General features: G+C 38.0%; 1 protein-coding gene across 11 annotated transcripts in view; it reads right to left on the reverse strand.

The window, feature by feature from the left end:
- Window positions 1-1,210: 1,210 nt before the first annotated feature.
- LOC114267610 (Translation elongation factor EF1A/initiation factor IF2gamma family protein) overlaps window positions 1,211-26,665 on the reverse strand; it is a 32,188-nt gene continuing 6,733 nt past the window's right edge. For 2 of the 11 annotated variants that reach the window (XM_028208666.2, XM_028208671.2), the window contains 10 exons: window positions 16,142-16,300; window positions 15,617-15,826; window positions 15,380-15,457; window positions 12,071-12,399; window positions 11,819-11,929; window positions 11,243-11,730; window positions 4,022-4,190; window positions 2,118-2,357; window positions 1,884-2,018; window positions 1,211-1,798 (listed from right to left, as the gene is read on the reverse strand). In XM_028208666.2, the coding sequence (XP_028064467.2) occupies window positions 1,652-1,798; window positions 1,884-2,018; window positions 2,118-2,357; window positions 4,022-4,190; window positions 11,243-11,730; window positions 11,819-11,929; window positions 12,071-12,399; window positions 15,380-15,457; window positions 15,617-15,826; window positions 16,142-16,300 (2,066 nt within the window). In that variant the 3' untranslated portion in view covers window positions 1,211-1,651. Of the gene's footprint in view, window positions 1,799-1,883; window positions 2,019-2,117; window positions 2,358-4,021; window positions 4,191-11,242; window positions 11,731-11,818; window positions 11,930-12,070; window positions 12,400-15,379; window positions 15,458-15,616; window positions 15,827-16,141; window positions 16,301-16,415; window positions 16,508-21,390; window positions 22,597-22,916; window positions 24,991-26,665 lie in introns of those variants that run through there. The other 9 variants (XM_028208672.2, XM_082892235.1, XM_082892230.1 and 6 more) reach the window with 8 other exon arrangements.

Here is a 26,665-nt window from a genome sequence, read left to right on the forward strand (position 1 = left end):
TATACTTGACATGCCTAGCTTTCAATTCTAGTCTTTCTTGATTTTCTGCCTCTTTGCATATCTATCCCAACATTCTAGAGACTGTTCTTTTAAATTTTGATTTCTCTTTTGATTCTCTACAACCATCTTCCTCATACTTTAAAAAGAATTACATACCACATCCCCTCTTATTATGTCATGTCAGCAACTTGTGCCATATCAACCATCCTATCACGTCAGCATCCTACGGAAAGTTTCCAAATTTTAGAACCGACACTTAGGTGGAGAACTTCTCTATTTTTCGTTCATCCCTCTATTGTTATGTTCTTATCAAGTCTGGATGATGTGTCACCTCCTCTTCAGTGCTTATATAACGTGATAATGAGCTAGGATTGTTGTTTTGCTTGATTTTATTATGGGTAAGGGCCTGTATTTTTGTAAGGTCATGAGCCTAAATTTGCAAGATGGATTGCCCTCTTTTTATTGTTCAAACCCGTGAGACGTTTATTTTGTGAGAACTTAAAAACTTAATTTGAGCGAACATTAATATTGTGTTTCGGATAATGAAATAACTTGACACTTGATTCAAGGACAACAATTCAAATCTAAAATCTAACATTGTAAATACTTCAAAATTAAATTTGAAAGTTGTAGTGATAAATTCAAAATAATATAAAAAATAATTATTAGAAACCCTTGATGCTAAGGATTTTAATTTTACAAAGATCATAATAAAACACTTTGGGTTAATTACACTTAACACCCCTACACTTTCACAGTAATCTCCCTAGTCTTTTTAATTTTAATTGTGACAGTTAACCACATACACTCAAATCCTAATGTCACTCTTTTGTCCATATACCATTAATGAGATTTGACTAAAAAAAAAAAAACTAAAAAAAAGATCAAAATAAAAGTTTTAGTGAAGGTACAAAAACTATAGTGAGATTTTGATGAAAATGTAAAAATGCTAATGAGACTAGGAAAAAAAAAAAGTCACATTTCGCAATATCACAAGGTCTCCCAAGCTTATTAATGGTAGATGAATAGAGAGATGATATTGCAACTTGACTTAAAATATAAGAGATAGATTGTCACAATTAAAAGTGAAAGGAACCTACTGTAAAAGTGTAAAGGTGCTAACACAAATGCCTTCTACTATCTCTAATTTATCTTTGCCCTTTTTGTTTCTCAATCCACCTAATAAAGCTTAATCACCTAATTTCCTATATTTTTACAAAATTCAATCTCAAATTCCTTCATTTGAAAATCCATCCAAACCGAGAGGGGGTAAATTTAAACTTCTTTACCTACCCCGCCGCTGCAATATAAATAAATAAACAAAATTAATTTGCACGTAGCCTCTGAGAGCTAGCCAGTTCCACGAGTGCAAGTACTGACACTCATCTGTAACCTACAATCATGTCATAACCTACCCAAGAAATTCCTCCCATTGTTAATACAGAACTTACATTTTTAAGAAGCAGAAGTAGAAGCCGAACCGCACTTTTGAGTAGAACCAGCTCTTCACAGAGCATGTATTTTTGCCTTGTGGATTCAATGGTTGTGTTGAAGTTGCAAAACAACACTGGCCCTGAAAATCTCTCATGCCAAAGTAAACTATTACGTGACGAAGGAAGTAGAAAATCTCATGTACAGAAAAAAGAACTAACTATTCCTCCTGCTGCTGCTGCAGGTCCTCTATTACTCGAGTTACAACACCAACGGCAACAGTTCTTCCTGATGCTCTGAGGAACACCCTCCCAAGAGCCCTACATGATGAGAACTCTTCTACACAAACCGCTTCTTCAAGAGCCACCTGAAATATCAGAATAACATGACAACCCATTATATCAACCAAAGTCTTTTATTAACCTGCAAAAATAATAACTAGAATAACAAACCTCAACTACTGCACTCTGCTTCGCTAATAGACGTCGCGGTGCCTTCTTAACCACCTTCCCAGTCTTTGGATCAAGCAATAACAATATCTTTACCACTCTAGCAGCCTCCTTCGCATGGTGTATGTGAAATTCTAACTGCTCGTTTCCACAACAAATAATAAGAACCCTTCATACAAAACAAACTTACAAATACCAACAAAGATAAATGTCATCCATGGATGAGACATTCATTACCTGACACCCGATTAAAATAGGGGTTGCAACATCCAGTATGAGAATCTTCAGTTCCAAATTCTTTGCAACTGCAACTGGAAAAACAGGGTGACACAGCACACCCCCAGCCATCACACTACTTCCGTCAATGCCAAGCAAACAAACTGCCACGTTGTCTCCAGCTCTTGCAATGGCACAAGCCTCAGAGTCACGTTCCAAGGAACGCACTGTGCCCATCTTCCCTGATGGCATAACTAGAACCTATGACACATATCAGTGGACAACTATTGTTATAGTGGAAGGACTTAGCTACTCAAGAGAAGCATAAACTTGTCCTTAGTAATGACATATGATTAATTGGTTCCATGGCATCGTTTTAAATCACAGTATCGAGACATGTAGCAGTAACAGTCACGGTGTAACAATATTGATACGTATCGAGAATTGGGTGATGCGGTCATGAATTTTAAAAATCATCAGCAACCATTCTAAAACTCAATAGTACACGTGTTTTCACTATTTTAATCTTGCCATGAAATATATCAATTTTAAATGAATAAATTTACGAATTGCTAAGAAATTACTATTTTTAAAATAATGTTAGTTTTCGTTCTAAACTAAATAGTTTATTAGGCAAGTCTACAATCCCACATTGGGAAATTAACATTCGAGGTCTATTTCATGTAGTGAGCAAAAATTAACCACATTAGTAAGAAAAAGTACTATGACAAGGGAGTCATATTCATATCGTACCCGTATCGGATGCCAATACTCCTCGGATGCTCGCAGATACATATCGGATACTTCTTAAGCGTATCCGATATTTGAAATTAATTTTCTTTAATTTTGAGAAGTATCGGTTATTTTTTGGATACTCCACCAAGTCACATATCTAAACTATTGTGAAATTGAGTTTGTAATAATTTTCGCGTACCATTAGAGTGTAATTGTTAGGATAAATATACAACAATAATTTTTTAATACTTTGATTACTTGAAGAAGAAGAAAATAGTGAGATCACAATAGTACTCTACTTTTTAATGACTTATCCTTAATGTGCACGTGTACCGTATCCATGTCCATACTTTATAGAAAGTAAGAATAAATTAAAAATATAATATACTAAAATCAGATTTCAACAATTAAACAAGAATGAAAATTTTGCCTACAATATGTTTGTATATTTCACTTAAGTGTGAAAAAGACGAGCACAATAGCAATATAAATAGTTTAGGCTCTATATTTAAATGAAATTTTTACTAAGAGGAAAAAATAAAATAAAATAAAATAAAACAAAATGGCTACTAGCTCTTAATTAATACTTAATTTCGATAGAATGATTGACCACCATTCTTTGAGTTTATGTATAATACCGTACTAAAAATTATAATTTCTTTTAACAAACGTGTCCAAGCTGTACCCGTATCCAACTTTTTTAGGTTTTGTTGTATCACTGTATCTGTATCTATATCGTATCGCATCCGTATCTCATACCTGTATCTATGCTTCATAGTCAATATACAATAGTTCAAATTTTAGAGATATTATAATGGCGGAACTGGTTCAGTGCGATACACATCAATGGACTGGCTGGTTTGCATGTTATTTTTATCTAACCGCTAAACTGGTTTGTAGACCGACCAGTTCGCTACAAACCTTTGCCAGGCTGCTGCTTTAACTTTTTCAGATCTTTTTTCCCTTCCAATATAGCTCATCTTGGGAAAGATCAATCACTAACCATTAAAACCAATCATCATATTCACAAATACAAAAGAAGCAAAGTTCATTCAAACTGCTTTCGTAGAAGGGTATTGGATGGTGTAACATCCCACCTCACACCATTTCAAAAAGTGGAACAAGAAAATGACTAACAAGCCAATTAAATTGATTAGTCAACAACCTAAACCAACAAGAGGATTATGTACCTCAGATCCACTTCGAAGTGCTCCAGCCTCCAACTTCCCACATGCAGACACCTGCCCTTGTGTCTGCAATTTGATAACATCACATATGGGCATTAATAGAGGCTTTGAATAATCTCTAGCAGGTGGTTTGAGGGAATCTACTGCATCCAACAGAGGGGGTCCCTTGTACCTGCAATTGAAACATTTCAGTCAGGTTTCAGCCTCCATTATATAGCCCCCAAAAAATAAGAATTAAGGCAAGAGAATAAAAATAAAAAATAAATGAGAGAGAGAGAGCTACTTGAATTTCCTACAACAAATTTTGTAAAAACATAAACTTCCTACAAGCTATCAATGTCACCTTATAAAGTCAAACCTTTCCCTGTCAAAAATATAGTAGTTTATATAGTACCTACTAATTCTATTTTCTTCATATTACCACAATAGCATAAAACCAAACTGTCTTATTAACTTTAGAGAGCATAAGAGAAAATATGAACAAGCACAAATAGCTTATTTTCTCATGTAAATAATTAGACCAAGAAAAACAGAATATACATGAAGGTGGAGAGAATAGAAAGAAATAAAATTAAAAGATATAATATGTGAAAAGTAAATTGATACAGCGCATTCTTCATAACTATCTCCAGATTTTTTCTTCTCTTTCCTATCTCTGAGGCACAAAAAAACACTTGCCTGCATGAACAATAAGCATCATGATCATATGCAAATATGCCAAGACCAAGTATTTCCACCTTGAATAAAACACAATAAAGACAGTGGAAGCTATTCTGCACACAAAAGTCTGAATCGTAGGAAGTAGTCATTCACTGTATTCCATCTAATACTTTAAGCAACTAATAAACAGCGAAATCCAAGAGCCAAAGTCCATACTGCTGATCATTCAGGACAATAAATGAGTGATTTCATCTATTATCACTGACCATTAGGTATGTTGGAGATCAAAGCACAATGTTAGCTAGTTTTCTAGCACACACGGGATCCTAATATACCGACAACTAGGGCTGTGCACAATATCACCAAAACCGCTATTACATATATATGCGTACACAAGTTCCAAACCACGTTTCCATACTCTCGCACTCACAATCAATTCTCAATTAAACCATAACACTCCTAACATCTCGTCGTATTCAATAGATGGTAAACAACATTTGTCTCACCTCTTGCTCCTCCACCACGCCAATTGCCATCATCGTCGCCATTGCCATCACCATCGCTGTCGCCGCTGGTAGCCTTGCCAGTCGCCACCGCATCTTCTCCGCTTGTCGATTTGGTACATGATTTCTCTTTGCTCTTTTCTGCCGTCTTTTTATCTTATTCTCTGTTTTGGGTATCTTTGTAGTGTTTTCTTACGAAATGGGTCTCTAGATTTGGACCTTTTGCTTCTTGATTTGGTGTTTCTGTGTTTTCTTGGACTGGAAAGAGGATATATATTTTCCCTTGTATTGGAATGCTTTGTAATGGGCTTTCAATCTTGTTCAAATCTGAGTTTTGTAATGGGTTTTCAAGAGGTATATTCAAATCTAAGTTTTCAATCTTGTAACCAAAATTTCTGCATTTCTTATTTTCCTGCATTTCTTTTTTTTAATTATGAAAATTTCTTTCTTACTAAAATACTGAAGGGAATAAAATCTTCTCTTTTTTTCCCTTCATAAAAGCATGTGTAATATTCTGTTTTTTTAACTAAAATAAATGTCAAGATTCAAATCCATGCTTGTCCAGCTTGTATTTGCATTTCTTGTTCCTTTCATGTGTGTTTCAGACATCTATTTGCTCAGTCAGACAAGCAATGAGAATTGTTTGAAAGAGTTTAGTTATGAACATTCTATAAAAAAAGGTTCGAGTTTAGACAATGCAGTGCCTTCTACAAAAGTCAATGAATTGATATTTTGTCAGAGTTACTTTGTCAAGTTTATATTATATGTGGGATCAATCCAATGATAGATGCCGTGAAAATTTTGTTTAACTTGAATATTTGAAAGGTGAGGAGATATATTTTCAAAAGTCATTGAATATCTTGATTGTTGAAGCTGTTAATAAATTGTAATGATTATATAATGTTCTGTAACACCATTATTATTATAGGCAATGACATTTTTTTTGACTAATCATTTTTTGGTGTCTTGTATAATGAATTGTTTTATGAGGTGGGATTCCATGTTGAATAAATTTCATTGTTAATATTACAAGATGCATCATTTATTCATGCCTGTGTGTGAGTGTTTTGAACTTAATCTTCCTACCTAGATCAATCAGCTAGGAACTTTTATTTATCTATTTATTCTTTCATTCTTTTTTTCTTTTTTTTTTTCTACGTGCTGATATTTGCATCAAGTTGATACTGATTGGTGCTTCCCTTTGGCACCTAGAATAGGTAGACTTACAGAGAATTGAACATGCTGAGAATTACATCTCTTCTTGCCATTGAGGAATCTGAAACCTTTTTCTTCTATGGTATGTTCTTAACTAAACTCTTTCAAACAATTTCGGTTGTAACATGAGAACAACCCTGTGTTTTTATTTATTCTTGTTTGTTATATCTTGTTTCATGAAAGTGTGACTTAACACTTAGGTGCCTTCTTTTTATTTTTTCCTTTGAAATATTTTTACTTATCATCATTGTAAATTTGTATTTTGTAATAGATCATGGACAAGGGAATTACAGGTGATGATTGCTTTGATGGTGGTGAAAACACTCCTGCACCAGTCCAAGTCCCAACCACATAATCAACTACAGTTGCTAGGTCTGCCACTACCACAATGCCTGCAAAAAATTCTGGTAAAACTCGTCCATGCCCTACTCTTAATTTAGATAAAAAGACATCTGTGATTTGGGAACACTTCACCTTGCTTGATGATTGTGATCCTAAAAAACCTAGGGCTGGTTGTAATTATTGTGCAAGGATTATGGTGCTCGTGGAAAACAAGATGGGACTAATAATGTGGAACCACCTTAGATATCAATGTATGAAATATCCTATTAAGAGAGTGGACAAAAAACAAAAGACTCCCTTTTGTTGAAAAAAGAAAAAAGGAGAGGGGACGAAACATGATGGTTCAAGGATTGGATCTCTCAAAGCAGTGGGATATGATGAAAAAAAATTGTAGGCAAGCACTAACAGAGATTATTATAATTGATGAATTACATTTTAGGCATGTGGAGAAGGTAAGGGTTTAGAAAATTTTGTCGAGTTATGCAACCTATGTTTACTGTCCCTTGTCGCACAACTATTGCTCGTGATTGTATGAAATTATTTCTTGATGAAAAGCAAAAATTGAATAAAGTTCTTAGGAAGCAACGAGTATGCCTAACCACTAACACTTGGACATCAATTCAAAATTTGAATTATGTGTGTTGCTGGCCATTGAATTGATAATGATTGGAACTTGCACAAAAGAATTCTTAGTTTTTGTATAAGTCCTTATCATAAGGGTGAGACAATTGGCAAACAATTAGAGAAATGCTTAGAAGATTGGAGGATTGATAAGATCTTCACTATTACAGTTGATAATGCAAGTTCTAGTGATGGTGCTATCGCATATCGCATTTTTGAATAGAAGAACCAAAGATTGAGATTCCACTATATTGGCAAATGAGATTTTGCATATGAGATATTGTGCACACATTGTCAATTTAATTGTTTGTGATGGTTTAAAAGAACAAAATCACTCAATTGCCAATGTTCGAAAAGCTGTGAAATATGTTAAATCATCTCCTCCTAGCTACGAACTTTTAAAAATTGTGTGGAGCATCAAAAGATTCCTTCTAAAAGTTTGCTATGCCTTGATGTTCCCACAAGATGGAATTTCACCTATTTGATGTTGGAGGTAGCCGAGAAATTCCAAAAAGCTTTTGAGTGTTTAGAAGAGGATGACCCACAATTCAAGTTATTTTTCGTGGAGAATGATGATGAAAATGAGAACGCAAATGAGAATGATGGTGGAAGAGGCAAAGGGAAAGGAAAAAGATTCATTTCATATCCTAAAGAGGATGATTGCGATGTAGCTAGAGTCATTGTGAAGTTTTAAGACTTTGTTATAATGTGACTTTACAACTTTCAGGCCATTTTATGTGACATCTAATGCTTTTTTTCATCAACTTGTATCGATGCAATCTAAATTAATTCAATTGAGTAGAAGTGGAGATGCATTATTGAGTAAAATAGCTGATAGCATGAAATTGAAATACGACTAATATTAGGAGAATCTTGATAATATCGATTTCTTATTATATATTGCCGTTGTGCTAGACCCTCGCAACAAGTTGACATATCTTAAGTTTTCATTCAATAAAATGTATGAAAATGACAAGGAAGAAAAGATAGTAAAGAGGGTGAAGGAAACATTGGAGCGCTTATTTGAGCATTATGTTAAAAAAGACAATGTTGCTAATGTTGACCTTCAAATGCAAGTAAAGCTCCTGAAGTGATGGAAATTGATGAAGAGAAAGATCCCATGACACTCTTTACCTCTCAATATATTAGCCATTTGGAGGCAGAAAAAAGTGTGAAGAGCAAGTCAGAGTTGGAAAAGTATATTGATGATTGTGTGGACCCGAGAGCTCCAAACTTTGATATTTTGAATTGGTGGAAGGTTAATGCTAATAAATATAAGGTTCTCTCTCTAATAGCAAGAGATATGTTGGCGTTCTAGTTTCTACAGTGGCCTCCGAGTAGGAATGGCAACGGGGCGGGGCGGGGCAGAGCCGGGGATCGCCCTCCCCGTCCCCGATCCCCGACGGTGAAATTTCCCCCATCTCCGACCCCGATCCCCGACGGGGAACCTGTCACCACCCCCGCCCCCGCCCCCTAACGGGGATCGGGTTTCCCCGACCCCGAAGAGTCCCCGGCCAAAAAAAAAAAAAAAAAGAGCTTCAATAACAAATTCAACAATAGATTCAACAACACAGAACAACAATGGATTTAACAACAGATTCAACAAAAATTCAACAAATTGAGGAGTGATTTAATAACATAAATTCAAAAAATTCAACAACAGATCAACAAAAATTCAACAAATTCAACAGAACAACCCTCAGATTTAATAACAGATTCAACAAATTCATCAACAGATCTGATTCAACAAACTGATTTAATAACAGATCTGATTTAATAACAGATTAATAACAGATCTGATTTAATAACAGATTCAACAAACTCAGATTCAACAACACACCCAGATCTGATCAACAACACACCCCGTGAGCGAGGAGTGACGCCGTGAGGGAGAGAGGAGGAGCAGCCAACGCCATCGCCGTGAGCATCGCAGCAAAGAGAGAGAGAGAGAGGCCGAGAGAAGAGAGGGAGGAGTGACGCCGTGAGGGAGAGAGGAAGAGCGGCCGACGCCGACGCCGATGCCGACGCCGACGCCATGCCATCGCCTTGAGCATCGCAGATTCGCAGCAGAGAGAAGGAGAGAGAGGCCTAGAGATGAGAGAGTGTGAGTGGGAGAGAGGAGTGAAATGAGTCCTAAATAACCTAAACACATATATATGCGGTATATATTCGGGGATATATACGGGGAGTAGTCGGGCCGGGGCCGGGGCCGGGGCCAGGGCCGGGGTGGGAAAATCTATCCCCGTCCCCGGCCCAAAAATGATCGGGGGTTTATTTTTTAATACCATCCCCGGCCCGTGGGGAATTTTTTTCGGGGAAAAACCGTCCCATTCGGGGTAGGGGGGTCGGATCCCCGTCGGGCCGGTTTCAAATTGTCATCCCTACCTCGGAGTCAGCCTTTAGTACCAGTAGACGTGTACTTGATCCATTTAAGAGTTCTTAGACTCAAAAGATGGTGAAGGCTCTAATTTGTAGACAAAATTGATTATGGTCTTCATCAATTCTAATCAACCTTAGAGAATGTATGGATGATGTTGAAAAATATGAAGAAATAGAGTCAGGTAGCTTTTCATATTTATATTTATTTTAAATTAATTATTCAATATTGATTTTAACTTTTATGTAATTTTGAATAACATTACAAATATTTTTTTATTTTTTAAAATTTTTTACATCATCTACTACACAAGAAGTAACTATTGTTGAGGACTAATTTGTCTCCAAGTTAGTTTGGTTTTGAAGTTCTTAATTCTTATTCTTAAATATTATTTTGTTGTGTTAGTGTTTTTTGTTAATTATTTATATTTTCTTTGGCCTAACAACATTGAGGTTATGAGTTCAAGTCACGGGGCAACCACTTTGTGCACTATGTCAAAGATCAGGTGTGTACCCAATCTTTCCCCTCGCAAACACACATTAATGTGTACTAATTGGGTGGCATTTATTTACATTTTCTTTGCTAATGTGTACAAATTAATGAAGTTTTGGAGTTTGATTGAAGCTATTGTGAAGGATTTTGAAGCTATTGTGAAATTTGATGATCATTTAAACTTTTGAGAACTATTTTTCAAAACTATGTTGGATGTTGTTGTTATATTAACTTTGTTTGTGGAGTTTGATGGTTAGATTAACTTTTAAGAACTATTTTTAGAATTATATGTTGGAAGTTATTTTTTGCCTTGTTAGATTGTTATTGTATAATTTGTTTGGATTGTCGGATTTTTAGTTTACTAGTTTCTCAATGTGTTAGATGAATGGATATCTATTTTAGTTAATTTAAAAATTATGTTTTTTTTTTTAATCTTTGGTTCACGTTTTGTAATTTGAATTATGTTTTTTTTTTTTTTTTTTAAATAAATAGCCAATCCACCTCAACCGCCAAGTCAAAACCACTATTATTTGCCAACTGAACCGTCGGTTTTTGATAAACAAAACAGCAATTTCTAATGTCAATTTTGTCAATCCACCACCCGTCGTGTGGTTTCTATTTTACCCCTAAACTGCACTGACCCGCACCCTGCACACCCCTACTGACAACTATGCGTCTGAACGTATTATCATCATCATTATCAGCTGCAAGCTGCCATCATAAAATTTTCTAGCAACCAAGAACAATCAACAGTCTAAACCCTGAAGTGTTCAAGTCTCAACAAGCTCAAGAAAATCTGCTAGATCAAGCTCAAAACAGCTATGCATCTGAATCCAAACTTGTTTATGCACCAAACTACAGAAAATTTTTGGAATCCTTGTGTGTTTTGATTCATATTACTATTTGAACAGCAATAGCAACTTCCCATTTGGATAGAAATTTATCATAAACAAAGGATGAAATTCTCCAACAGAACTGTGAGGACTTAAAAATGATGAATGCAGTATAACTAACCAGGACACCAATCGTGCATCAGAAGCAGCCTCCATCAAATTTTGGTTTTCAATAGCACTCAAAGGGACCCATGACAGAGTAGAATCCTTGAAACCACATGAGCGGAGAAATGTTCCAAGTTGCAGTTTAATTGTATCAAAACGTTCCTTGGAGTATTCCACAACATCCATTTTGTTAATTGCAACAATAACTTGATCAGCACCAAAACTTCTAATGAGTTGTGCATGCTCCCTTGTTTGCCCCCCAGTGCTGTCCATGCCTGCTTCAAATGAACCGATCGAGGCATCTATAACAAGAATTGCAGCATCCGCTTGTGTTGCCCCAGATATCATGTTTGGCACAAAGTCTTTATGGCCTGGAGAGTCAAGCAGCACAACGTGATACCTTTTGGAGTCAAAATAGGCAACTGCCACTGTCATTGTTATTCCCCTCTCCCTTTCTTCAGCACTCTCATCTAAAGCCCATGCAAAAGCAAAGGAGCCCTTTCCCTGATAGATTGACAAAGAACTCATAAATCCAACCAACCAAGCTTTAACAACACAAAAGCTCACATAAACAGAAATGTAGTGAAGTTACTTGTAGGTTAGCCTCCTTTTCATATTTGTGCATTTCCTTTTGGGATATTCGGCCCGAAAGGTACAGCAGCTTTCCCGACAGTGTTGATTTTCCAGAATCAACATGGCCGACCTAAGATGATAAATTAAAACATATGATATTTCAAACATGCTAAAAATAAATAAATAAATAAATAAATAATTATAAAAGAGTTAACTGCATGAAGACAAACAATGTAACTTGTGGATGACCAATGTTAGATGGTTGACTTACAATGGCAAGATTCAGTTGTGTCAATCTATCTTCTGCATGGTCAGGTAGCATCCATTTCTCAGGTTTATATTGAGCATGTGACACAGCTCTTCTAGCACTGACATTCTTTGAGGATCCAGATTTGACAGTATTCAGACTACTTGAAAGACTTTGTGACTGAACCTCATTCGACAGAGAATGAGTATCCTCCCCTATGCTACCATGTCTGTTATCTGATATAAATGCTGAAGAGGTATCAAAGCTTTTAGCATCTGATCGCAATTCAACTGCAATTTTCTTCTCTGTGACACTTGAAGGGACATCCGAAGAAGATAATTTGTTGACGTTGGCTGCAACATTAAGGTAGGATTGTAATACAAGGATGTTAAACTCTAAATGAGGAATATAACAACGAAAAAAACCAACCCAAGCATGGGGAGACCCCGAAAGAGGATAAAGAAAACACAAAATACCACAAACTGAAACATGCTTACAAGAAGGAAAGCATACATCAAAATCACCACAATTGAATAGAATTAGAATACAGTTTTTTCTATGACGAGGAACCCCTCCAAGGCTGGGTCATTTTTTACCCCCATCCCTATAGGCAAACCCCATTTTTTTTTTTTTTTTTTTTGGGTGAATAACAAACCCCAATTCCTACAGGCTACAACCACCAACAATACAATAGAAATCATGTAAGACTAAAGTAATCAATGCTGATGAGCATAGACAAATAAAAGTTTATGAAGCACCTGACATCACAAGTTCATGTGTTCAAAAAAAAATTAAAAACTAAGGAGGGGGAGGGCTAGGAGAAGACAATTTTTGGAAGTTCACATAGAGCCCACTTTGAATGGTTATTAATTTGTTTAGGGTTAATTTGAGTCTCTTTCATGTATTTCACGAGTTAAAACATAGCTAGAAAGATTTTATAAGGTACCATTAGGTTTTGGTAGTGGGAGGCCTACCAGTTTTGAGGCTAGAGAATCCTCCAACTATGAAAGACAGCTTCATTTTGATGTCCCTTCGATGTTGACACAAAAAGAAGATGGGGGAGGAGGGCCTAAGGCACAAGGTGGTAAGTTCTCTTCTTGGAGGCCTCTTCAGCTCAACACTATCAGGGGGGGAGCTAATGACACGAACAAATGGAGATCATCGAGGAAAGGAGGGGGATTGTGCGACTTGTGGAGTACTTCCTCCTATGCCTTGGGGGTAGGGTTGTTGCTGAACATACTGATATTGGGGATAGGCATAAGCAAGAAGAGATGGTAGGAATGTGTCATTTGTTGGAGCTATGGGTGAAGGTGGGAGGCTTTGAGGTTTGGAAACTGAGGTAGCTAGAGGGATGTGGAAGGAGATAGGAGTTAGCTGCCGGTGAGTACAGTCCTAGGGAAGGGTGCTTGTGCTGACTATTCAGGGGGTGCAGGTGGGGGTTGGTGGAGCTATGTACTGTGGAGTGCTCAGACACAGGCAATGAGGATTTGGTGCCTTGAATCTTGCTCAGTGCACTTCTGTGGCAATTATAGGGCCGGAACAGGCATGGACAGATATAGAGTTGTTGGAGGAAGAGGCATCACAGGCTGAAAATCCAACAACCTACTCCTTTGAAATTCAAGTCAAAGCTCACCCTTTTTGGGTCTAGAAACCCTATAAGCCTTCTTCTACCTTTCAAAACACTTAGAAGCTTTCCTAGACTTCAAATTCATCACAAAACCTAATTATAGGCATCATTAAGTAAGTTTTTTCAACTTTCCTACATCGGCTTCCCAGTGACCCATTCCATGCCATCACAATTCCTTAATGTTGTTTAAGGCACAAAATTCTAAAAAAATAATGACAATAAAATTCACAAATCGAAATTAAGGAACAGGGGCCATCTTCTCTTCCTCATAACTTATTGAGAGTAAACTTACAAGGAGCACGGACACGCAGCAGAGGAAAAAAAAACAGAGAAAAAATAACTTGCTAACCACTAAAGACCAAATGTGGCCTCCACAAAACTCATGAATCAAGAAATAACAATTGAAATGTTTTATCACATCTCTTCAATTCTTAAGGCACTAAACTCTGACTGCTTTCATTATCTTCTTCACTGCAAAGTCAAATAAATCAACAAAAGAAAATGGGATGAAGAACCAAATAACATAGATTTCCTACTTCAAGCTGGCCACATGCCAAATTTTTATCTGGCCATTTGGGAAATAGTCAAATATATAATTATAGCATTAAAACACCAAATGCTATACTCTGGATGTTATCTGACTTCTAGGTCAAAATGAGAAAATGTGTGTCTTGCTTCATTAAACTTTCTCTAAGTAAGCGGTACAAACACAAAGGGAGAGAGATCTTACGATATGGATATAGAAGACAGACACATTATGACATGGGACACACTGGCATAGGAAATCCCAAAACTAAGACACAAATATAGCAAGGACGCAACGTAATTTATTCTAAATTTCTATATTAAGAATTTTATGAAGTGGAAGGTGCAGCTCAAAAAGTTCATTTCAATTATTATGTATATTACTATTGCATTCTTACTATAATTTTGGTTTAACAATTGTGTTCCTACCTATATTCAAGCATTAATTGGATGCTTGGCTTGTCATTACAACGTGTGAACTATCTAATTTTCAGAAAAGGAAAATAATATTGAACATTTAAGATTGTTTGGAGTTTGAGATGTGTTAGCAAAGTTTTCAAAGCAAAGTAATTTAATTTTGATGCATGGACATTTCCACAAGGTATCAGATGTGTGTCAACAGTGTCCACAAGGTGTTGGTGTTTGACACGTGCACAACAATTGTGAAAGTGCCTGAGTTCTCTCTAATTCCATATCATTGTAATTAGAGTTCGTTGAGCATTTAGCGACTGCTCAAAAGCCTTCATCCAAAAGCTATGCAACAATGTCACTGGTCCACTCACTGCTAACCAAGTAAAATGCCCACTCAACAATCATCATGAGAGTGCTTGACCCATTGCTGTATAACCACCAGGCACATCCCCAGGGGACAACAAACATTAATCTCACTATGGTGAATTGTAGAGGCTGGGGCCCCATAATTTCATGGAGATTCCACCTCTCTCCATTTGATGCCTTTCCATAAAAAGTGTAGGGGGAATAAATTCATCACCCCTAATACTTTTAAACCTCTAGATTCTACAGTACTTGGCAGGATGAAAAAGATGGAAAAAGGAGGTTGGGGCCAAGGGCTGTGCTAAACAAATTGAGAAACACTATATACATTACTCAGAAGCTGAGATAGTTCCGTCTAAGTAAGAAGCCAGCCACAAACTCAAGATTAAAACATTAAAATGATATACCTTTTGAACCCACTTTGGACGAACGCAATCCTTTTGATACCAAATCATCTGGAGATGGTACATCAAACTTGAAAGGCCCTGTATCATCAACAGAGGTAAGGTTAGAAAATGATTACAGAAAAAGACTAGATAAAATAGAGAAATTATGTACTTCTAGGTCATGAAACGTTCTTTAATATAAGCACATTGATATTTTATCTCTACATATCAGCATCCTGTGTCAGAATATGTGCAGACCTATATGTTTTCGTAAGCTAAAAGCCCTATGCAATTCATTAGAATGTCCTTGGATATTGCCAAGCTTACAGAAGCTATTGCACTCTTCCATCAAAAAATTGTCATTCCGTAGCTGAAAAGTTTCAGGCTTGTTAGGTATCAGGCGCGGCAATGATGCAAAAAGAGACCTGGCCATTATGGATGCTCCAGAATCTTTGCGCATGCCATCAACTGCATGAAAAAGATCTACTCTATAAAGGGCCCATGTACATGAGACGAAACCTATATTACAAGGATGCATCATGCAACTAAGGAGTCCACGCCTAAAATAGATGTGAGCTGCCTGTATTAAAAAAGTGGGTGGGAAATGAAACATGACTAACACATGTATTAATGTGATGTAACTGACACGGTGGAAAATGCAAAGAGAAGAGTGCCCGTCACATAAAATATAGAGAAGGGGCAATCCATGAAGCAGCTAACCTCACCAAATTTAAGAAACTATAAATCAAAATAGTGATAGAAAAGTAACAAGATAACTCCTACCTGTGTTCTTATTTCCATTGCTGCAAGCATTACCCAAAGGATTACGAAGAACCCCGCAAATATCACATGCAGACATACCCTCTTCATTATCAAATGTACAAATGGGGCAACGCCAAATGCCCAGCGTTATGTTTTCCTGTTTTGTCTCAGGTGCTTCAACTGTTGCAATGAAGTACCCATCAAGCAGTCAATATAAAAGATGCAAAACGCTTCACAAGCCAAAGAGCCTTTTTAGTGAGATAACTCAATAGATATATTGGCATGGATTTCGCACCTCATCATATCAACAGAACACTACTTCTCTACATGCAGCTAGGTTTCAAGCTATCTTTGTTGACATTGTTCCTCAAAACATAAAGTTTTAAGCTTAACAAAAAACAGTACAAACATATATTAAGTGACATTGATTTTAAAATAAAGAGCAAGAAGTTGTCATACATCAACTAAATGACAGAAACCAAATAACATTACGGAGAAATGGAGAGTGCAAACATGGTATTCAAGAGACAGAAGAACTGAAGAACATATCAATAAATGGATGGTCAAAGTGATGGTTTTCATGAATCAATTCCAAGCCCACATTTCCAGGATAATACAAAAGACCTTCCAGCCCATGTTTTAACACATGTAGTATTGATTCATGAACTTAGCTTACGGTGGTTTATTGTGGGTTAAATAAGCCAATAAGCTTCGCTTTTTAGCTGCCAAATGAAGCCTTAGAGCATCTCCAATGCTAATTGTTAAATCTGACATGCCATTGTCAAAATTTGGCGATGCTACATTACAAAAAAAGTCAAATTTTGACAAACTTGCTCCAATGCTACAAGTGCTATATTTTGGCACAACAACCTTTTTCTCCATATTTTCTCATTTTAACCACTATTTTAATTCATCTCATAAAATTGGACTGATTGAACACTATGAAATTGAACAATTGCTATTGGACGGTTGCTTTAAAAGAATTAAAAAAAATAAAAATGAAGACTTATTTCTTCAAGAAGGAGCTTTGCTTAAGATAATCATAAAAAATAAATTTAAAAGAGAGAGAGAAAGAGAGAGAGACTATTACACTGTTACGTGCAAGAAGGATCTAGAACTCTTTGTCACATATTCTACCTATCTATTATCACACCAGCAATCAAAATAAAATTCGATTTATGGATTTACACCACATCCCAAATCTCCCATCCCATTGCCACAACTCATCCCTTTCCAATCCCTCATCCTTGGAACACCCTTCCAATCTCGCATAGATCTAAGAAATCAGTGTGGTTTGGCGATGGTCAATGGTTGACAGTGCGATGGTCAATGGTTGACAGTGCAATGGTCAACGGTGGTCAATGGCAGTGATCCTCGATGATGGTGGTCCAGTGTTTGGCTGGTAAATGTGAGTACTCTCTCATTTTTTTCTCTCCTCTTTCCCTCTCTCAGGTTTGCAAGTATGAATACATGAATTATATATGTATACATATCTTCATATATATGTTTCTTTGTGTATGTCTATATATGTGTGCATAGTAAATATTGTGTTCCTCTTTTTTTTTTTTTTCCCCAAGACGAATAGATGAATAGTGATTGGTTGATGAGTGGGCAGATTACAAGATATAGCAATGCCAAAATTTGACAGCTTGAATGGCACTACATTGGAGCTCTGTTTTTCCAACAAATATGACTAGATATTAAACTTAAGAACCTAAAACAAATATAAAAATATTTTCCAAACCATAGTAACAATGTAATTTGCGTGAAGCCCAAAAGCGTTAGTGTTTGATGACCCCTTCTAAGTGCCAAAAACTAAAAACCTAAGCATGTTTGGTACAAAAGAATGGAATGAAGTGGGAATGAAATGAGAGTGAAAAATGGAATACAAGGTTGAATGAAATGGAATGTCTATTCTCATCCCATTGTTTGGTTGCCAACATGGAATAACATAGGAATATTATAATAATTTTCATTCTCATGCTTGGTTATGCCTATTAAACTAATGAAATGGAATAAGCTTTTATTTATTATTTATTTTTTTAATAAGCCAATAATACCAAACAAGTTAAAAATTCATATAGATCATGATAGTGTTGATAATTGTGGAAATGATGGAGTGAGTCATGGTAGTGGCGGCGGTGGCATTGGTGGTTGTGATAGAAGTGGTAATAGAATGATGGTATGGCAATAGGTCGTTGTGGCAGTGGTGGTGGCGGTGATGGTAAGGTGGTGTTGTGGTGGCGATAGTAGTGGTGGTGGTGTGGTTTTTTGTGAAGGTAGTAGTAGTAGTGATAAGGTAGTGGCTATGGCAGCAAGAGGCAGTAGTAGTGATAGTGGTGGTGGTTGTGGCAGTCGTGGTGGTGGTAGTGGTTGCGGTTGTAGTGGTGGTGGTGGTAGTTGTGGTTGTAGTGGTAGTGGCAACAGCGATAGTAGGGTGGTCGTGGTATGGTGGTTGTGGATAGGTGTTATCACCTTCTACTTGAAGGCTGCAAGCTCGGCATTGGCAACACCTTGCGCCAATGTCCAGCCAAGGCAATGGCATGATGGTGGCATGCCAAAACAGCAAGATGAAAAGTTGGCTAAGTGTTGAGGCAGCAGCACACAACCCTTGGCTAAAGTATGGGCAGCAGTTGCACAAATGCAAGGCATTAACATGACCCGAATGTGGGTTGCAGCATACTTGGCGGTTCAAAGCAATCAATAGGCAAAACTTGGTCTGGGGGCCAAGACAACCAAATTCGTGGCAGACTTGATAAGGCAAACAACATAGCAGTTATTGGCAGTTATGCTTGTCTGTTGGCAGCAGTTACCCATGTTGGGCAGAGACAAGGCAAGGCTAGAAATCAGGAACCAAGGCTTGAAGATAGCAGCAGTTAATAACAGTTATGTCCCAGAAATATTCCTAAGTCCCTAGGCAGTTGGGGGTGTCAACTGCCATGCCACTTGGCATGCTTTCCTTGTGATGCTGGTTATAAGTTTGTAACTGATTGTAAGCCTGTTTTAGGCATAGCCATGGAACTCAAAAATTAACTAAGTGTTTGTAAGAGTTGCCATAGGCCTCCTTTGTATTGTTGGTGCAATTAATAAAGATTGGAAATTTTCCTGCAATCTCTTATTGCCTATTCTCTTACTTGGTATAACGCTTTGTGTGTGTGTATTCATAATTGGCTGAGACTAAGTGTCCAACCTAGTTCCATTACAGGCTGGAAATTTGAAACAAAAATTGACCCTGTAACAATAGGGATGGAAAAATATCCCGATCCGCTGGGTCCCTAACTCTCCCCGACTATAATGGGATGGGTTCGAGGGTAATTAAATAGGGTTTGGCACGGATTTGAGAAAACTTTTGAAAAACCTGATTGGATTCGGGTCGGGGGCGGGGAGAGTATTTTTCTACCTAAATCCTACCCAGCCCACAACAAATAAATAATAATATTATATATATAATGTGTAAAATACATTGTTGAATTTTTATAGAATATATTGTAAGTTTAGAAAAGAGAAAGATATAGGAAATGAGTGAGACCTCATCCCTTTTTGTATTAATAATAAAGTATAATTACAGGAGTGCCATAAGGCATAAATTACGGGCCAGCCCGTTAAATCAATCAAGGAATTAAACAAATCATAATAAAATATATGAATATAATTTCCTTATTCTAACACTCCCCCTCAAGCTGATGCGAAGATATCTCTCATGCCCAACTTGTTGAGAATGTCATGAAATGGTTTGCTCCCCATTCCTTTGGTGAAACATGCTTGGTTCTGTCATGTTGAATTGGGTTATGAGCTATGTTGATCGCTGCCTTCTTGTCACAGTACAATCTCTTGGAATCGGTCTGATGGATCCCCAAATCTCCCAACAATAGTCTAATCCATAGCAACTCACATACACCTTATGCCATAATCCTGAATTCTACCTCAGCACTAGATCTAGCAACCACATTTTGTTTCCTACTTTGCCATGTGACAAAGGTTGCCACCAACAAATGTGCAATATCCAAAGGTTGATCGTCTATCAGTGACTGATCCAGCCTAATTCGCATCAGTAAATGCCTCCATACCGAGATGCCCATGTTTCGAGAAATAGAGACCCTTTACAGGAGAAGTCTTCAAGTACCTCAGAATTCTCATAACTGCCTCTAGGTGGGAAGTTCTAGAAGCTTGCATAAATTGACTAACCATGCTTACTGCAATGTCAATGTTTGGACGCGAGTGGGATAAGTATATGAGCTTGCCCACCAGCCTCTAGTATCTCCCCTTGTCCACTGGCTCTCCCTCTTGATCCTCACTTAGTTTCTGGCCCGATTCTAAAGGTGTATGACATAGTCTACCCCGAGGCATCCCAGTTTCCTTTAGCAAGTCAAGTACATACTTCCTTCGGCATATGAAGATGCCATCCTTGGGCCGAGCTACTTCAATGCCCAAGAAATACTTCAAAAACTCCTTGACTAAGTATTCCTTCAACCGAGGGATCTTCTCAATATCATCCCCTGTCAAAACAATATCATCAACATAAACAATAAGAGCTGTGATCTTACCATGAGGAGAGTGTTTCACAAATAACGTGTGATCTGCTTGACTTTGCTTGAACCCATATATCAGCATAGCTCGAGCAAACCTTTCAAACCAAGCCCTAGGAAACTGTTTTAGCCCATAAAGTAACTTCCGGAGCCTGCACACTTTACCTTTGGACTTGGCATCCGCAAAACCAAGACGAATATCCATATAGACCTCTTCTTCGAGGTCTCCATGAAGAAAAGCATTCTTCACATCAAACTGATGAAGTGGCCAATCCGAATTTGCTGCAAGAGAGAGTAGTATTCTCACAGAATTTATCTTAGCAACCGGCGCAAATGTCTCCTGGTAATCTACCCCATAAGTCTGAGTGAAGCCCTTAGCAACTAGTCTTGCTTTGTACCATTCTATGGAACCGTCTGCTTTGTGTTTTACAGTGTACCCCCACTTACACCCAACTGGATTTTTGCCTCTAGGTAACTCTACTAACTCCTAAGCGTTATTCTGACTGAGAGCTCTCATCTCCTGTTTCATGGCATGTTTCCATTCAGGAATAGAGAGAGCATCTTGAAAATTGTCAAGTAGACTCACAGAAGAAATCTTAGACAGAAGGGCCTTATATGAGGGGGACAGATTAGAATAAGAAACGTGATTAGTAATAGGATGATGAGTACATGACCTAACTCCCTTCCTATTAGTAATTGGAAAATCAATATCTGAAAACTCAAGGATAGAAGCATTAGAATTACCTGGACTCTCAAGAGAGGGTGTTGACTCTGGACACTCATCCGAAGAAGAAGTTGGCAGTAGAGGGAAGGAAGTAGTCTCTTGCATCTAGGTGACTTTCTGTCTATCCTTGTCTCTGACATAAACTTTGCTTGCTTCCTTTTCCACAACAACAGCAGACTTATCATCCTCTATCTGTTCAACCACTGGCGGTAGTGGAACGGGAATCTCATCACACCAAAGCCCCCCTGAAGGGATGACTGTGACACTAGGGAGGATAGAAAGTAAGACTGAGACTCAAAGAATCCATGGAGACGAACCATTTGCGAATGGGAAGATGATAACGCTTATAATCCTTTTGAGAATAACTGAGAACAACACACTTAAGAGACTTAGGATCCAATTTACCATGGTAAGGTGAAGGATTATGGACAAAACAAACACATCCAAAGGTCTTAGGTGGAATGGAGAACCCAGAAGAGGTGGACCTAGACAAAACTTGAAGAGGGGTTAGTTTTTGAAGGACTTGGGTAGGAAGACTAAGTTGCAGTGAGAACCGCTTCCCCCCAATAGGATCGAGGAACACGCATTTCAAAGGATAGACAACAGGCCACATCAAGGAGGTGGCGATTTTTTCGTTCGGCAACATCATTTTGTTAAGGGGTGTTAGTGCAAGAAGTTTGATGAACAATGCCATGAGTTGTGAAATAACTGCAAGACCAGCGTCAATATATTCCCCAAACGCAAAATTTTGACAATCGCTCCAAACTGAGTGCACACCATTTTATGAAAGTTTTGAAATACAGAAAACACCTCACTGTTATCTTTCATCAGATATACCCAAGTGGCCCTAGAACAGTCATCTATGAAAGTAACAAACCATTTTTGACCTTTTAAAGACACAAAACGTGAGGGACCCCATACATCAGAATGAATCAAAGCAAATGGAATTGAACTTTTTTTAATAGGAGGAGCAAAAGAAGCTCTATGCTGTTTTCTAAGTTGACAAGGCACTAAAAATCAGACACATTATTTTTCTCAAAACCAGAAGGAAATAAATGCTTAAGTAGTAAAAAGGAGAGATGTCCTAAACGACAGTGCCACAGCCAAAGGTCTTCCTTAGTAGATTGTAACTGAAAAGATGAATGAGCCAGCTTGTCTGTCTGATCCAAAATGTAGAGATCATGTTCCACTGTACCACTTTCAATCCTCTTCCTCATAATAAGATTCTGAAAAAAACAATGATCAGGAAAAAACGTCACGCTACAATCCAATTCATGATTAATATGACTCGAAGATAAAAGATTAACACTAAAATAGGAAACATGGAGGACAGGGGATAAAAGAAGGGAAGAGATGGCATGAATTAAACATTTCCCTGACACAGACAAAATGGTACCATCAACAATACACACTTTTTCTTGACTTGAGAAGGGGTTATACTCTAACAAATGAGATGAACCAGGCACATGGTCGAAAGCACCAGAATCAATACTCCATGACACAGTTTTTTGAAATAGCAATGCACATGAGGATGAAGAAAAGTTACCTGAATTGGCAAAGGAAGAAGAGGATGCGCATGTGGTGGAAGTGGAGGCTCGACGGTCTAGCAAGTGGCCAAGAACAATCTCAAAATATGAGGCAAATAACCCCGAAACATCAGCAGCAAGTGAGACAACTTGAGATGAAGATGATGGCTCAACAGTGTCTGAAAGATGTGCCCGGGCATTGGCCCCTCGGCCTCTAGACTGACCAAACCTACCCCCTCGAGTACCAGGACGATCTCCTCAACCACCAGAAGGAGTCCCATGTAGCTTCCAACAAGTCTCTCTTATGTGTCAAGGTCTACGACAGTAGTCACGGAAAAGATTATCCTTCTCAGAGGAAGAACGAGAACCACGAGTCACACGTTCTCCATCGCAAGGGGTGCAAAAACCAAGGCCGAGCAATCAATAGTGGCAGAAGGAAGCATCGCAAAATGGCGATTCTTCTCATTCTGCACAAAAGCGAAGGCTTCCTAGAGCAAAGGAAGCACGTATATGCCAAGTACTCTACTCTGAATTGGATCATACTCCACATTGAGGCCTTCCAAGAACTTGAAGACCCACTCTTGTGCCACAAACTTCCCGTAACCAGCAAAATCAGTGGGACAAACAGGCTTGTAATCCTGAAGCTGATCAAGATGCTTCTACCCATTGCTAAGGAAGGTAAAATACTAGAGAATAGTCATCTCACCTGATACCGACCTTTCAATGGAGCGACGTAACTCAAAAGCCTATGAGAAGTTTCCCTTCCTGGAATAAGTAGTAGCTACAACCTCCCAAATATCTTAGATAGTGTCCATAGACAAGTAGCCCTCTCCAATCTCGGGTACCATAGAATGTATCAACCAACCCATGCTGAGAGAGTTGGTGATCTCCTACTGGTCATAACTAGGATCCGTGGTACTGGGTGTCTATATCCTTCCATCAACATACCTCATCCTCCCTCTGCTCTTCAAAAAGATAGTCAGACTCTGCGACCAGGCTAGATAATTCTGACCATTGAATAGAGAGGTGGTGGTTTTTAGGCCAGAGTTGAGGTTATCAGTCATAGTAAGAGATATAATGGAACTCTTGCTCTTAGGTGGCTGAGAAGTAGTGAACTTACTAAGGGAACCTGCCCTGGATACTCTCCTATGTAACTTTTAAACACAATGCCAATTACAAACCCGAAAGATAATAGTGGAATGAAAGACACAACTACCACTATGAAAGCATAACAAACTAGGAATTCATAAAGATTTTTTTTTTTTTTTTAAGAGAAAAAAAACAGAGAAAAAGTTTTTATAGATGTATGTACCACAACAAGAGCTCAATCCATTCGTTAGACACCAGTCGACCAACCAAGAGACAAAGAAGCTAGTGGGTTGAACCATGGGTTGACTGGAAGTGGTCTACAAAGGCCCTGTTTGGTAGAGCTGTGGGAAAGTACTTATAGCTTATGCCTAAACAGCTTATAGCTTATAACTATGAACATAAGCTGATTTCCGACTTATAAATTAAGCATCTCCTGCCCCACTCAAAGAATAAGCTGATTTCTGACTTCCAAAAAGTTATAAGCTATAAGCTATAAGCTAAACCAAACACATCAAAATAGCTTAAATTAAGCTGAAAGCTGAGATAAGCAGCTTTTAAGCTACACCAAATAGGCACAAAGCCTCCAAGAGTGCCGATAGACCTATAAGGACAGGCTAGGGCAGCCAACAGGCCTAGAGGAGGGTAGAGGAGGCTTCAGCTGCCCTGGTAGAGAGCCGACTGACCTTCGGCTAAGCTAGGTGGGGGGTCGACTGTCCCAGACAAGGGTTTGGGTGGCCTAGTCAGTCTAGGGTTTGGGTTTGGATGGCTTTCGGTGGAAGCAAGGTGGCTGTGATTTGTGTTAGGTTTCTCCTATTGTGGCTCTGATATTGGAATGGAAACGCCTATTCTAACTTTAGATTCCCTTGCCCTTGTTTGGTACAACTTGTCTAAGTGGGAGTAGTCATTCCAATGGAATGGCTATGCCAATAAAATATGGGAATGTCTCTATTCCATTACATCATAGAATCACTATAAAAATTATCAACTAGCTACCACCACCATTTCCTTTTGCTACCACCCCCTTCCACCACCGCTATGACCATCGCCAACCACGACCACCACCCTATTGCCATCACAACCACTACCACCACAACCACTGCATTATAACCACCACCACCACCACAACAACCATCACCACCTCCACCATCGTACAAAATGTGCTCTAATAATGGTTTGTTGTTGGTAGCAGATCCAAAATTTCATAACGACATTGAATAATAATACCACATTTAAGTTGAATATATAACATGCCTTCTTCATAGAAAAGTGATCAAGCACGTCCCAACTATGAAGCACTAACACTCCAAAATAAGTTTCATAGCAATGTCAGACACAGGGACACAACTAGGACACGGGAGTGCACCACACAACATGTCCCTTTATCTAATTAATTTGTTTGCAAGGGACACATCAGGGACACACTAACTAGTTTTCTCCCCCTCTTCTTTAGTGCTTTTGATGGATGTTTGATATTGAATGTTTATTATTTTTTGCTTAGATTTAAATTATTAATAGATCATTCACAAAAATGACATAAACGATGAGTTAACTTAAGAGTGAGTTTTTCTTATTATATTGACATAAACTCTGCCGGGATAGTTTGACAACTCCGTCAGTCCCAAGCCCGAGCAAAGGAGGAGGGTTGTGTGTTAGGTAGCCGATAGCCAACACGTAAAAAAGGCCACTCGGATCCCTTATGAAAATGAATCCTACTTTGAATCAATTAGGTCGTTCCCCTTAAATGACGTGTTACGCCTACCTTATAGTGTTTCGAAAAGTGAGCAAGGGGCATCGCATCGACACCTAGGTGCGGTGAAAAATGAGCAAAGGTTTCTGCGTTTTTATGGACGAGCACGGAGCACGGATAAAGAAGCTAGTCCAAAATTATACATTTACAGTAGCCACAGGGAATGTAAGAACTTAAATTAGTAAGACTATGGAATTGGTAGATCCCATGATTAGGAGGAGAGTTAATATAGCTCGCATACAAGAAACTAAGTGGACGGATGAGAAAGCTAGAGAAGTAAATAATATCAGTTTTAAACTATATTATAATAGTAAGGATAGAAACAGAAATAGGATAGGAATAATAGTTGTCAAGGGTCTTGTAGAAAATATAGTTGCAATCATTAGGAAAGGTGATAGAATTATATTAGTTAAACTAGTTATTGTAGAGAATATTGAAATTATTAGTGCATACCAAAGAAGCATGGACACAGACACGTGACACGACACGGATACGACACGGACACGCAGACACGGCAATTTTTGAAAAATGTAGGACACGACACGTGGGGGACACGGACAAAATATATAATTTTATATATTTATTATATGTCATATATATGAACATGTCATTCTAAGACAATAAATAAATACATTATAACACTAATTTCTATAAATTAACGTTATTTTTCCTTTATCATCTTATTCTAAGTTATTTTATTCAAACTTATAATTAGTTTCGTGTGTCTAGTCGATGGACACGCATGTCCTTCAAGTGTCCGAAGAGTGTCTAAGTTTTAAATTCTTTATAAAAAATCAAGACACTTTTGGATGAGTGTCGGACACGTGTCGGGAGAGTGTCTGATAAGTGTCGGTGTCCGACATGGACACGACACGGATACGCCACCTTTTTAGAAGTGTCCGTGCTTCTTAGGTGCATACGCCCCCCAAGTAG

Source organism: Camellia sinensis, chromosome 10 (genome assembly GCF_055761805.1).
Source record: "Camellia sinensis isolate YWXY chromosome 10, ASM5576180v1, whole genome shotgun sequence".
NCBI classification, from domain to species: domain Eukaryota; kingdom Viridiplantae; phylum Streptophyta; class Magnoliopsida; order Ericales; family Theaceae; genus Camellia; species Camellia sinensis.